The following is a 12,141-nucleotide window of genomic DNA, read 5'->3' as shown; positions in this document are numbered from 1 at the left end:
GTGACCTTGGACACTTTATTTCGTATAGCGCTGATGAGTATCATGCCACCTCTGGTGTTGACTGACTTCAAATTATTCATGTCTTCAGTGTTCCATGTGCGTCTTGTGACACCGTCTGAAATGTAAACAAACTTCGTTAAAACAGTCTAACATAGCGACCCACATATTATATTGACATCTTTGCTCAAGCGGTATAGTCCTGTATTGTAACCGGAGACACACTGTTTTCCCGGAGTGTTAGATTTCTTTTAAACACAGAGCTTCCTCATTTAAATACGAAATAATAAAAAAAAAACTATATTTCATTTTCTTAATATCATAAATATAAACACAAAATAATTTTATCCTGGTTAACAGGTAGCTAGCCATCTTACTTTTTTATTGTCTGGAAGCATTTATGGAAATAATATATAGTTTCAACATCGACAGTAAAATGCATATTTTGAACTGACACTTGAAATGATTCTTAATCTGTGCATGCACCGTACTTGTTATCTATTGTTAATAAATAAATGTATATATGTATATGTATTTAGGTAAGCTTATACGGTGTAGCACGTTTGAAACGATGTCATTGTGATACAGTTTGTAATACTGTAATAAGCCTATTCAAGTTAAACTTACATTTGATATTGCGCATTACCAAACATTATATCATACTAAATGTTTGTGTTTTTTTTATTCTTTGTTGTTGTTTTCTTCTGCGTTTTGGCTTTTGTGAAAATCCTCATTACTCAAGTAGCATACACCTATGATGCATACATTTCGGTTTTAAAACTATATATGTACTAGAGCTTATAGTCTTTTGTAACTTAAACTAATAAATCTTACGTATGCATGATAGTATAAAGGCTAAACAAATGTTTGTTAGATTTTCATGCAACTCACGGGTTATATAGCATTTATCTTACTAAATCTGATTAAACTAAACTGTAAGATAGAAAATGTAATTTCGTACTTGTTCATTGTTAAACTCGTCTAGATTGTAATTTATTAGATTTTTTAATCATGCAACTCACGGGTTATCTAGCATTTATCTTACTAAAACTGATAAAATTAAACTGTAAGATACAGAATGTAATTTCGTATTTGTTTATTTGTTTATTGTTGAACACGTGTAATATTGTTCTGTATTTTTGTCTTAAACGTAGTTCAAGCCCTTGCTGATTCATGCTTATTGATTGGCTATGGAAAAATGTACTATTTTTAGCGCATCAAAGCCAAATTGAAATACTAAGAGGACAAAGTTCACACTCGCCAGGTAAACAAGTAAACAATTATCAAAATCCTTATATCTGATCTATTTGGTAGTTCTTTTGTGTGACTTTTTTTTCTCTAAATAGTATTTTACTCATAATCCTTTAAGTTATATCTTTTCGAATTGTGATTTCTTTTCTAAATAGAACTACACTTTAACGTACCTGCTTTGCAATATGTACCATGCGTAAAACTGTTGATATTCGGTGCTATTTTTAGAGCGTGAAAACCAAGCTGGAAATACCCAGAGCTCAGATTATTAGGCGTACCGTATTTACACTAAACTGATCAATTGTTTCATAATTTCATAAGGATTCAGTTGTTTTGTTTCATTTTCTTTTAGTATTACTTCACTTTTGCTAACAGAATTTGATTTACTAAATTGCATATGCACGATTTAGTGATACCAAGTTTTTTCCCCTTTACATTGCAGTCAATGCGACTATTTCCACGATCAATCATGACGAAATTCCAGCGAAATTCTAGTGTCGCTTTACAATGCAAATTAAAACTGTATACATTTTCGAAACTTAAGAACTTATTTATGTAATGTACATTTAAAAGACTACCTGGTTGAATTTAGATACCCTCTTTTTTTTGTTAAACTACCTATAGTCTGTCCCACCTAATTTTGGACCTCAACTTTGGGCTGATATGAAGAAATGAAACGGGATCAAAGAACATAAAACACGTTTTTGTGAATAAAAAAAAAGTCACCCTCGAGAATTTCAAGGATTTTTGAAACAATCGTCTGGTTTTCCCGTGCGACTAAATTTCAGTTTCTCTATGGGAATTCGCTGTTGTTTATTTCTGGTCGCCATTGCCAAATATTCTCTATTTTGGAGATTTTCGGGAAATTTCACGTGTTATTCCGTGGGGACGTTTCACACTTATTTTTTACACTTAGCTATTTTTCCTCCCGTAAGAAACAGAAAGGGTTTGAAATAGAATTTACAATTTAGTAAACCGTTGAAACGAAATTTTGAAAAATGTAAAAATGAAAAATAGAAAAAGAACTTACTTTGCACGAAAGAATCCGGCCATTAAGTATTCAGTTATAAATTCCTTTAATCGTTATTCCATTTATCCTTAAATCCTTCCAAACGATGTCCAGTTAAATGCACAATTTTCAAAGTCAGAAGTTTTACACTAGAAATCCATCATCCGAAAATTGATCCAGTCAATCTGCGGCAGTCTTTCGAAGAATTTCAGGCAAATAACTGAACTATGCATTTGAAACAATATCTTTAATCACAGTATTTTCCAAATGCATAATCCAGGAAGAACCTGTACGATACAAAGACGTCAACTGCTTCAGCCTCATTAGAATATAGCCTTCTACACATTTAAGCAGCTCGCCATGACACAATAACTTTTCAAACGTTAAATTCCAATTATGTCATACAATATATGACGTCAATAAATATCTCGAGCGATCAGTTGCATAGGCGGCAATGTCGGCTCTCTTACGCATAGCTACCCCAACACTAATTAATTAAGTATAATATTGAACTGAGTCCCAAATTTAAAGAGGATAAAGCAAATTAGCTGTAGACTGTGCCAGTCTGACTACGTGGATAAAATTTAAATCAAAAACGGGAATGATTCAGTTTGCTTTAAGTTTAAGCCCAGACCTAAATCTTAGAAAAATAGTTAATTTGTTTCCTTTAACATATCGATACAGCTACTTTAAAAGAAAACGTGTAAAAAGGGATTTTTCTATCACCGACAAAAACAAACAACCTTGACGTTACCGGTTACGGAAGGTGCGCAGGCCAGGATCCAGGGCCGGATTGAGGGGGCCCGTGCCCCCTCCAGTTTGCTGAGAAGTGACCTATAGGCCTACTCATATTACTCATCAAAGATGCACCCTACTATTTTGGTAAAGGAATACTTTTTTCTCAAAATATGCACCCAGAGGTCACCATTTCATACCTGTATTTCAAAAATTTCAAGGAGGAGCCCCCCCTGCCCCCCCCCCCCCCCCCCACGCACACACACATCAAGAGAGGTTAAGGAGTAACCCCTCCATTATTAGATTATCAGCATGTAAATTGTCGAATAATGGTATAGTACACAACTTCACAAATTTATATATTGATAACTTAACTGACATAAAATTCATTTGGCATAACTGTTGCAAAGTTTTTGATACCTGAACTTTCGATTTGCATTTCCCAAAATTGCAAAATTGGCATTGGTGCATTGTGGAAATAAGGCGACGATGTGACTATATCACGGCTTATGTACATGACCGCAGTGATATTCTGTGTAGACTATATGTTGCATTAGTTACAAGTTGTGGCAATTGATATCGTCAGTTTTGCCAGATTATATTTTTGTAATGAACCTGATGGGTAGATGTATTTAATAAGCTAGTTATACACAGTACGGTAAAGTTCATGCAAGTACGAATTTTTCGACTGAATATCTATATAAAGTTTGAATTGCTACAAATCATTTTTTAAGGAATAACTGTTTTTTGGGGGGTTTTTTTTTTGGTGTTTTTTATTTGTTGTTGTTGTTTTGCGTTCAACGTGTTTTTGGTTGAATGTTCAATATAGCTATGTACTGCCCCGTTTGTAACAGAAGCAACTGTTTCGTGTACGTACTTCTTGGTGAAAATAAAAAACAAAAACGCGTGTTTTATATCATCGAAAATGAAAGTAACTGACGCGCTTGAACATGTTTCTTTTATCTAGCTGAAGAACAAAATACCCCTTCAAAAGGTCATATGAGCCGCGCCATGAGAAAACCAACATGGTGCGTTTGCGACCAGTATCCGCGCAATCTGGTCAGGATCCATGCTGTTCGCTAACGGTTTCTAATTGCAGTAGGCAGTTGACCAGATTGCGCGGATGCTGATCGCAAATGCACTATGTTGGATTTCTCATGGCGCGGCTCATATTTTTATTTTGTCTATAGGTCTAACATGCCTATCAATAGCACAAAAATGTTTAACATGCCACTTTGGATTTCACTGAACGGCCGAGCATGGGAAATAAAGACGCAGGGATGGAATTGAAAAACTCGTATTATGTTATTATAAAGAATAAAGGCAATTATTAATTTGTTTAACGTAGTCCCTTATATAGGTGGTTGTCTCAAATTGAAATATGTATTTTAAATCATTAATTGCATTGAGGAATAATGTTTTACCTTGATCGAACGGTCACAAAAACACGGGTGGTAAACGCGCAATCCAATTCCCACTGGGAATACGCTAAAAATGGGTTGCGCGACTTCCGGTGCTAGTGTTGCGCATCAATATATACAAAATCGAGGTTGGTGGGTTTTCGTTTTTGTAAATAATGACACATTTACGAGTGTTTAGAAAAAAAGCAAAATGCTATTCGACACAAAGATGAATAAAGATCATATGTGTGAAATACCAACTTATTAATTTAGGAGTCAGCTCTGTTATCACGAAAACTCTGCTGGCTCGAAGTGTCAAAGAACATGAAATCATGAAAAAAGCAAATTTTCTATCTCTTGTGCCTTCTTTATGGAAATGTGACGCTTCTAATGATCAGAAATGTGTAAAACAGTCATGAATATTACATACACTTGAATGAAATGTTGCTTTTTGGGGAAAGATTGGCAAAACATAATCGGAAATGGGGTTGCGCCCCGGGAATGGAGTTGCGCGTATACATTATATACATTATGATGTACATGAGCAACTCCATTCCCGATGCGCAACCCCATTCCCTATGATTCTTTGTCAATTATGTCCCCGTAAGCAGGGATTGAAGCAAAAATTACTGATATTCGTTACTTTATAACAGTTGAGTTATCATAAAAAGCATCAGATGCCCTCAGATTAGGCATATGAGGTTATAAACTTCCATTTTTTTGTTGATTTCATACTTTTTTCACACTTCGTGTCGCCTGAGTTTTTGTGATAATAGAGCCGAATCATAAATTACAAACCAGATATTTTACACATATAATGTATTATCATATTTGTGTCGAATTGCATTTTGCTTTTTTCGAGAAAATTTATTCTTGTCTCATACTAAGCAAAGTCATAACTTCACATACCTCAATTTCGTCTTTTTGTACGCGCAACACCAGCACCGGACGTTGCGCAACCCATTTTAAGCGTATTCCCAGCGGAAATTGCACTGCGCATTTACCACCCGTGAAAAAATAGTGAGCACCAGTCAGTACACAAACATGTATTCATGCTATTTAAATACAACCTTTTAACAGACGGTTATCATCCAAACCTTTGATACGAAACCAATAATGAAAATGAGTTAAATGGGTTGCGCGCATCTCCGCTGTCCCCACCTCTATTACGATATCTACGGCTGAAAAAATGATACGCACTTGACTTGAGACATGTATTTATTTTACGTCGATGCTAACGAGTAAGTACAAACACATTTTCAGAAAAAAAGCTGAAAACCTGAAACGGAAAATACTTTAATTTGAAGTAAAATGTTAATTCAGGGTCTTCCGTACAAGAAAATACTACAAGTTTTGGACAGAGTTTGTTTTAATTTTCCATGTCTTTATTCAACAATAAATGACGTCGCTAACTGTGAGCAAACCCCCAAATGACGTTTGTATGGACGCCGCCATCTTGAAATGGACGTCGCGTCATTTTACAATGCAAGTCTATGGGGAAAAACATAAAATCTTGATTTTTAACTTCATTTTACATTTTTTCAAAGAAATGAAAAAGGTGCCTAGAGATATTAACCGTCTGGTATTAACGATGTCATTTTTGACAATTTTATATATAGTATGAATAAATTATCGGAGGTCCAAAATTAGGTGGGACAGACTTTAGTTAGATATTGCACGTAATGACTTTGTTTGTTTTTCTGTTCCTTCTACCGTCAGTCTTGACGAGTAATATAAGTTTCAATGTCCTTGTTTTCATAAGTTCTGCTTTTAAAGAGAATTCCTATAGTTTTTTTCCTTTCATAGAATTTTTTTAAATTCACATATATGATAGGAAAATTTGTGCTGACAACAATGAACAAATAAAAACAATAGGTCACCAGGCTAGTTTTTGTGAAAAATTGTTTTGAACACACCCACTGTTGCTGAAACTGCCAGCGATTTTTCAACATTTTCATAATTTTCTGCTTTTTTTATAAATACCTACCAAAATATACATCAAGACAGCACAATACGGCTTTTTTCTTTTTACAGATTTTATTATATACTTATTTGATATCATAGTCATATTTGTAATACTCTATCCTTACAATAATGGGTACAAATGAAAAAAAAATTATTTCATATTTACTTTTGTGAACTTTTTTCTATGAAAAATACCCATAGTGAAGAATATATTTTTAAATTTTGAAAACACTCTTTCATAGAATTTTTTCCTGTTTTTCTTGTGTATAGATAATTGTATTGTGAGCGTAAAAATGGCTAAAAATGTATGGGTCACCAGGCTAAATTTTATGTTAAGACCGCTTGAATACAACACCTGTTCGGACGGAAATGGCGCGAACCTGGCCAAGTTGATTACATGTATGTCTGCTAAAAGTTAAAAAAAAAAGTTTTAAAAATTCTTAATTCTTTCTATAATTGAATACTAAATAATCTGAAAGGTGATATTGTCTTATCAGTACTAAGTCAATTATCTTACATTATATGAACAACACAGTCTTTGTACTAAAATGCGATGCGAAAACACAACCACAAAAATAGCAAGATACCTGTCAGGCATGATACTTGTCAATGCAACATAAACCAGTATCAACATTTGATTACTGATAAAACTTATCAAAAATGTTATTTCATTCAAGATTCCTCATATTTAAGATTGCCTGTCACATGGTTCAACAAATGTTGACTTCAGTTCAGTTTCCCATAGAAAGTGTCGGCTGCGCAGAAAGATGCACATAAAAAACTATAGGAATTCCCTTTAAATGAAGTCATTATAATATTAAAATTATAATCAAACTTATCCGATAGCCTGATATTACAAATATACCTTTTGTTGCATTTTTGTTAAATGCATTCAAGAAAGAAAAAGTGGACCTGACAGTTCAATTTCTAACCAGACAAATGGAAAATCATCTGCAGCAAGAAAAAATGACGATGGTTTTTATTCCTGTCGGTTCAGCTAAGAAAAAGTATCAGCATCACATACCACATTCAGCGCGACGGAAACCTACTCTGAATTCCAAAAATATGAAACATAGCATAACAAAACCTCAAAAAGACAAGAGCACTTCAGAAAAAACACCACACAGAAAATAATAACGGGAATCTTCCGCCCATGAATCAGCCAAAATCTTGAACGCCCCGGGCACAAACAAGAGTTACGCGGAGGCCCAGCTTATGAACCAGAAAGCACTTCAGATAAACATTCAGAAACTACTAGAAACAGTGCAGAACCCTGTGTCAGTGTCAGCGGAAATCAAAATCAATACAGTTCATCCGAACAAAAAGTAGAAATGCCTGGAAGAAATAAAAAAAGCGCAAACGCCAGATACAACGAGGTTAAAAGACGGTTTTAAATCTATCTAATAGAATCATTACTGATGATGAATATATTTTATTAGGGAAAGGTCTTTCATTTTGTCCAAGAGTAAAATGTCACGATAAGATAAAACTAGCTGAGGAGACATTTCTGTTTTCGCGCAGAATGCGGCTTAAAGAGTTTTTTTCATAATAAATTTGACAGTCAACGATGATTTTCATGAAAATTTACCATTCTTTAATTAAAGACCGTCTACTTTTATTTCCCAAGCGGAAGAGACATTTACTTAGACTTCTATATAGAAGCTAAAACGCAAGAAATACTAAAATATGAAATGCTTAAGAAATTGTACAGCAATATTTCTAAAGCCGAATTAACTGCTCTACACAAACTTGCAAGTGATAGTTCTATTGTGATTAAGAAAGCCGATAAATCTGGTAGTATTGTAATAATGAATAAAAACGATTATAAAGCAGAAGTGAAACGGCAGTTAGATAATTCTGTTTACTTTGAGAAACTTACTGAAGACCCTGGAGAACAAGTTTATCAAAATATCTTTAAATGTGTTAATAACAGGGATATTGAGGACGAATTTGATACTTTTCCCGATAATATTTTGACTGCTCAATTTTACATTTTACCCAAGATCCATAAGGAATATGATTCTAAATTTCCACTTAGATATCCAGGTAGACCAATTGTCGCTGGATGTAATTCAGCAACGGAAAATACATCCAAGTACATTGACTATACGCTGAAACCTAATATGCAGTCTTTACTTTCTTATATTAAGGATACTAGTGACTTTATTCAAAAAATTAAGTCTGTGAGGTTTAGAAGCAAACACTCGTATTTAGTTACTCTTGAAGTGAATTCATTGTATACTAATATACCGCATTCTGGCGGTTTAAGGGCGTGCAAGTTTTTCATGGACGGAACTAATCACAGTACTAAACTCTCTAGTAAAAATATTGCTGAGTTGATACAACTTGGTCTTGAGAATAACTGTTTTCAATTTGATGGTGAGAGTTATCGTCAGTGTATGGGAACAGCTATGGGTAGTTCCATGGCTCCCGCATACGCATCTATATTTATGGGAAAGTTTGAAAACGACTTTTTAAATTCAAGAGATCTGAAACCGACACTATGGTTCCGTTTCTTGGACGATATCTGCTTGATCTGGGACCAATTATATGATGAACTTTTAAACTTTATTAGTGCCATCAATGAATTCCATCCATCAATAAAATTTCCCCACGCTATTTCACTGGAGGTGTCTTTTCTAGATGTGACTGTTAGAAAGACTGGTTCATTATATATTGAAACAAGTGTTTATGTGAAAAATACTAACATTCATCTGTATGTACAATATTCTTCTAGTCACCCAAAATTTTGTAAAGATGGAATACCTTTTAGCTAAGCCAAAAGAAGAATTATTTCTAATAATGATTGTTTCCAAAACTCAGTGAATTACGTGACTATCTCTAGAACGTAATCATCCACGTGAAATTGCTGATAGAGCTGTTGAAAAAGTGTCTAAGTTAAGCCAAAAGCAGGCACTAAGTACTACTGGAAATCTTAAAAGCTCCTTGATACCATTTGTTAGTGAATACAACCCTTCTTTACCTAATATAGGAGCCATATTACACAAGTACTGGGACTTGTTATGCCTTTCAAAAAATGAAAGTTTCACATTTTTACATACTTTCAAACCAGTTCTAGCATTTAAACGTGCCAAGAATGTTCGGGACTTTCTATTACGTTCTGCTTTCAAATCTTTACAAGATAGTGATGAAAATTACTCACAGACATGTAACAGTCGGAGGTGTACACACTGTAAAAATATTGTTACTGATAGCCAGTTTCATAGTTTTAATACAAACGAATCATTTCCTCTAAAATGCTCAACAGATTGTACTACGAAAGATGTAATATATATTATAACTTGTAAAAAATGCCACAAACAGTATGTGGGACAAACAAATAAACCAACAGGTTTCAAAGCGTATGAATAGCCACCGTCATGACATAAGAAATTATGATGAATCGCTTTCAAGTTATTTGTCCAATGTCGCTGTTCACTTTAATGAAAATGATAATTCTCTTGAGGATTTTTCATTTATGCCGGTTAATGTTATTCATGATGATATGATGAGACTATGAAAAGAAACTTTCTGGATACACAAACTTAAAACATTATGTCCAGACGGTATGAATGCTAAAGTGATTTACCATGCTTAACGATTATTATGTTTGTAATAATAACAATGTTATCGTTGGTTTCTATTTGTCAGTTTTATATATATTTTATAGAAACTTTTCGTATCTAGGGGCCTACTGATCCGATAGCCTGATATTACAAATATACCTTTTGTTGCATTTTTGTTAAATGCATTTTGCCGCTTATGTATGTAACGTTGTTAAACGCGTTGGCGCTATTTTTCACGCTGACGTTACGTTAGTTCCGCTATTTTTGTATTACCCTGATGAAGCCTTTCGGCGAAACGTCGGTATATAAAAATTGCAATAGTTTTTCGTGTTTGGTGGTATTTTTCTACTATAATCAAACTTTTAAACATTCCAAACCAATCTATATAAAATTATAAACGAAATACCTTATAACTAACATTGCGTACAAGTTTGTATTTTCTTTTGCCAAGTAATCGCACTGTTCCTTGTTTAGTTTGTTTGTACTCTTAACTTTGCTTCACACTATTTTGTTACCATTAGCAATATTGTCAAATTTTAAAATATATGTTTCCTTTAACTAGCTTATATGAGTGCAAATGTACTGTTGATTGTTAGTTATCGTCTTTCTTCAAATCGAATAAGAATGTTTTCAAAAGACTGTACGTGGATGTAAATATGTTCACTATTACGATTTGTGTGAAACTTTACTTGTATGTTATATATGTTATTTCATAATTTGTCCATAGAATTCTTCTCAATCTAAACTTAGTGCCGAAACTGCATTTACTTTAACAACCAGATAATTACGTCTGTGAACAAAATTGTCCTTACCATTTTACTCAATTGACAAATAACGTTTTCAATACTAGAGTTTTCCCTCACTGATAACATCTTCTTCCTAAATATGCTTCTTTTTTTCTGTACACTTTTTCTTACTTGCCTCAAGTACATAACTCCTGTCTAATGCTTCCTTATTCTTTATTCTCATTCGGGGTTGTAAGCTATAAAAGTTATCCTGATTTCATCCACATTCCTATGACGGCTTTCCTTGAATTCATACTATCCACCCTTTCAATCACATGACCACCAAATCATTGCCAAAACATGTCGTCACGTGCACGTATCGATACCACGGTTTCCTACCAGTTTTATCCCACTTCCTTCTATTCTAAGTATTTATAGTTGTCCGGAATACGTCCTGTCACTGCACAACTCGTTGCTAGCTAATGCTCTTATCTGTAACAGTATAAAATATCCTCGAAGAACCATGCAGCCGAACATGGACCGAATACATGTCAATCACTTGTTCATTATGCGTCTTTTGGGTTCTTTATTTGTTGTCACATTCTCATTATGGCTTGCATGCCTCCTACTTACTACTGGAGATGTTCACAATAATCCAGGTCCAGAATCAATTTCGTCTTCTTCTATATCATCTCAGACAAATACACCACCGTATGCACAAGCGATATCAAACCATCTTTCTTTCAAACGTTCAGAGTATACAACACAAACTCGATATTTTATAAGCAGAACTTTCTGAATTTGATATTTTGGCCTTTTCTGAGACATGGTTAAATCGCTCAATTACTTCTGAAGACATAGTGCTGTACTCATATCATAAACCCGAACGAAAAGATCGTGATGGTGATTCTCATGGAGGAATTATTTTGTATGTTAGAGAGAATATACATTACTTGCTTAGATCAGACCTTGTGGTCAATCGTCTTGAATGTCTATGGGTTGAAATAGGTCTTTGTAATAAAAAACATATACTATTTGGAGTCTTGTACCAACCTCCTAGCTCTGACACCATATACAATAACCTAATTGAGGATTATATTGGTCTTGCAATTGACACAAACATCTCGGATATAATAATCACTGGAGATTTCAACTACAATACCACTATTTTAAATGAAATTCATCTTTCTCCGGCAGAAACTGAAGATGTCTTGAAGTCTCTAACAGCTCACAAGGCCGCAGGTCCTGATGGTATAAGTAACTGAATTCTACTTGAGGCTTCTCATGAACTATTTTTTCCTCTCTGTGACCTTTTCAATGCTTCACTTCAATATTCTACTGTTCCAGTCACGTGGAAAGAAGCCCATGTTAGCGCAATCTTCAAAAAAGATGATGCCACTCTTCCGAATAACTATCGTCCAATATCACTCTTAAACACTATTGAAAAAGTTCATGAACACCTCATTTTCAAGCATGTTTATAACCACCTTCAT

The 12,141-nt window shown here is 34.1% G+C and overlaps 1 protein-coding gene across 1 annotated transcript; it reads left to right on the top strand.

Annotated features, from left to right (window-relative positions):
- Window positions 1–8,048: 8,048 nt before the first annotated feature.
- Window positions 8,049–11,913, top strand: LOC128557424 (uncharacterized). Its single transcript, XM_053544799.1, has 2 exons — window positions 8,049–8,815; window positions 11,709–11,913. Exons 1-2 carry the CDS (start codon window positions 8,049–8,051, stop codon window positions 11,911–11,913), a joined length of 972 nt encoding a protein of 323 aa, XP_053400774.1.
- The last annotated feature ends 228 nt before the right edge of the window (window positions 11,914–12,141 follow it).

Source organism: Mercenaria mercenaria, chromosome 5 (assembly GCF_021730395.1).
Source record: "Mercenaria mercenaria strain notata chromosome 5, MADL_Memer_1, whole genome shotgun sequence".
Classification (NCBI taxonomy): Eukaryota; Metazoa; Mollusca; class Bivalvia; order Venerida; family Veneridae; genus Mercenaria; species Mercenaria mercenaria.
Note: the sequence above shows the minus strand (reverse complement) of the source record. Positions and strands in the feature narration are given on the sequence as shown.

Excerpts from the sequence above, each read along its gene's own strand:
- LOC128557424 (XM_053544799.1), top strand. The coding sequence starts at position 8,049 with ATGCTTAAGAAATTGTACAGCAATATTTCTAAAGCCGAATTAACTGCT. Across the intron at positions 8,816-11,708 it reads GCATCTATATTTATGGGAAA|CTCTGACACCATATACAATA; the intron begins GTTTGAAAACGA and ends CCAACCTCCTAG.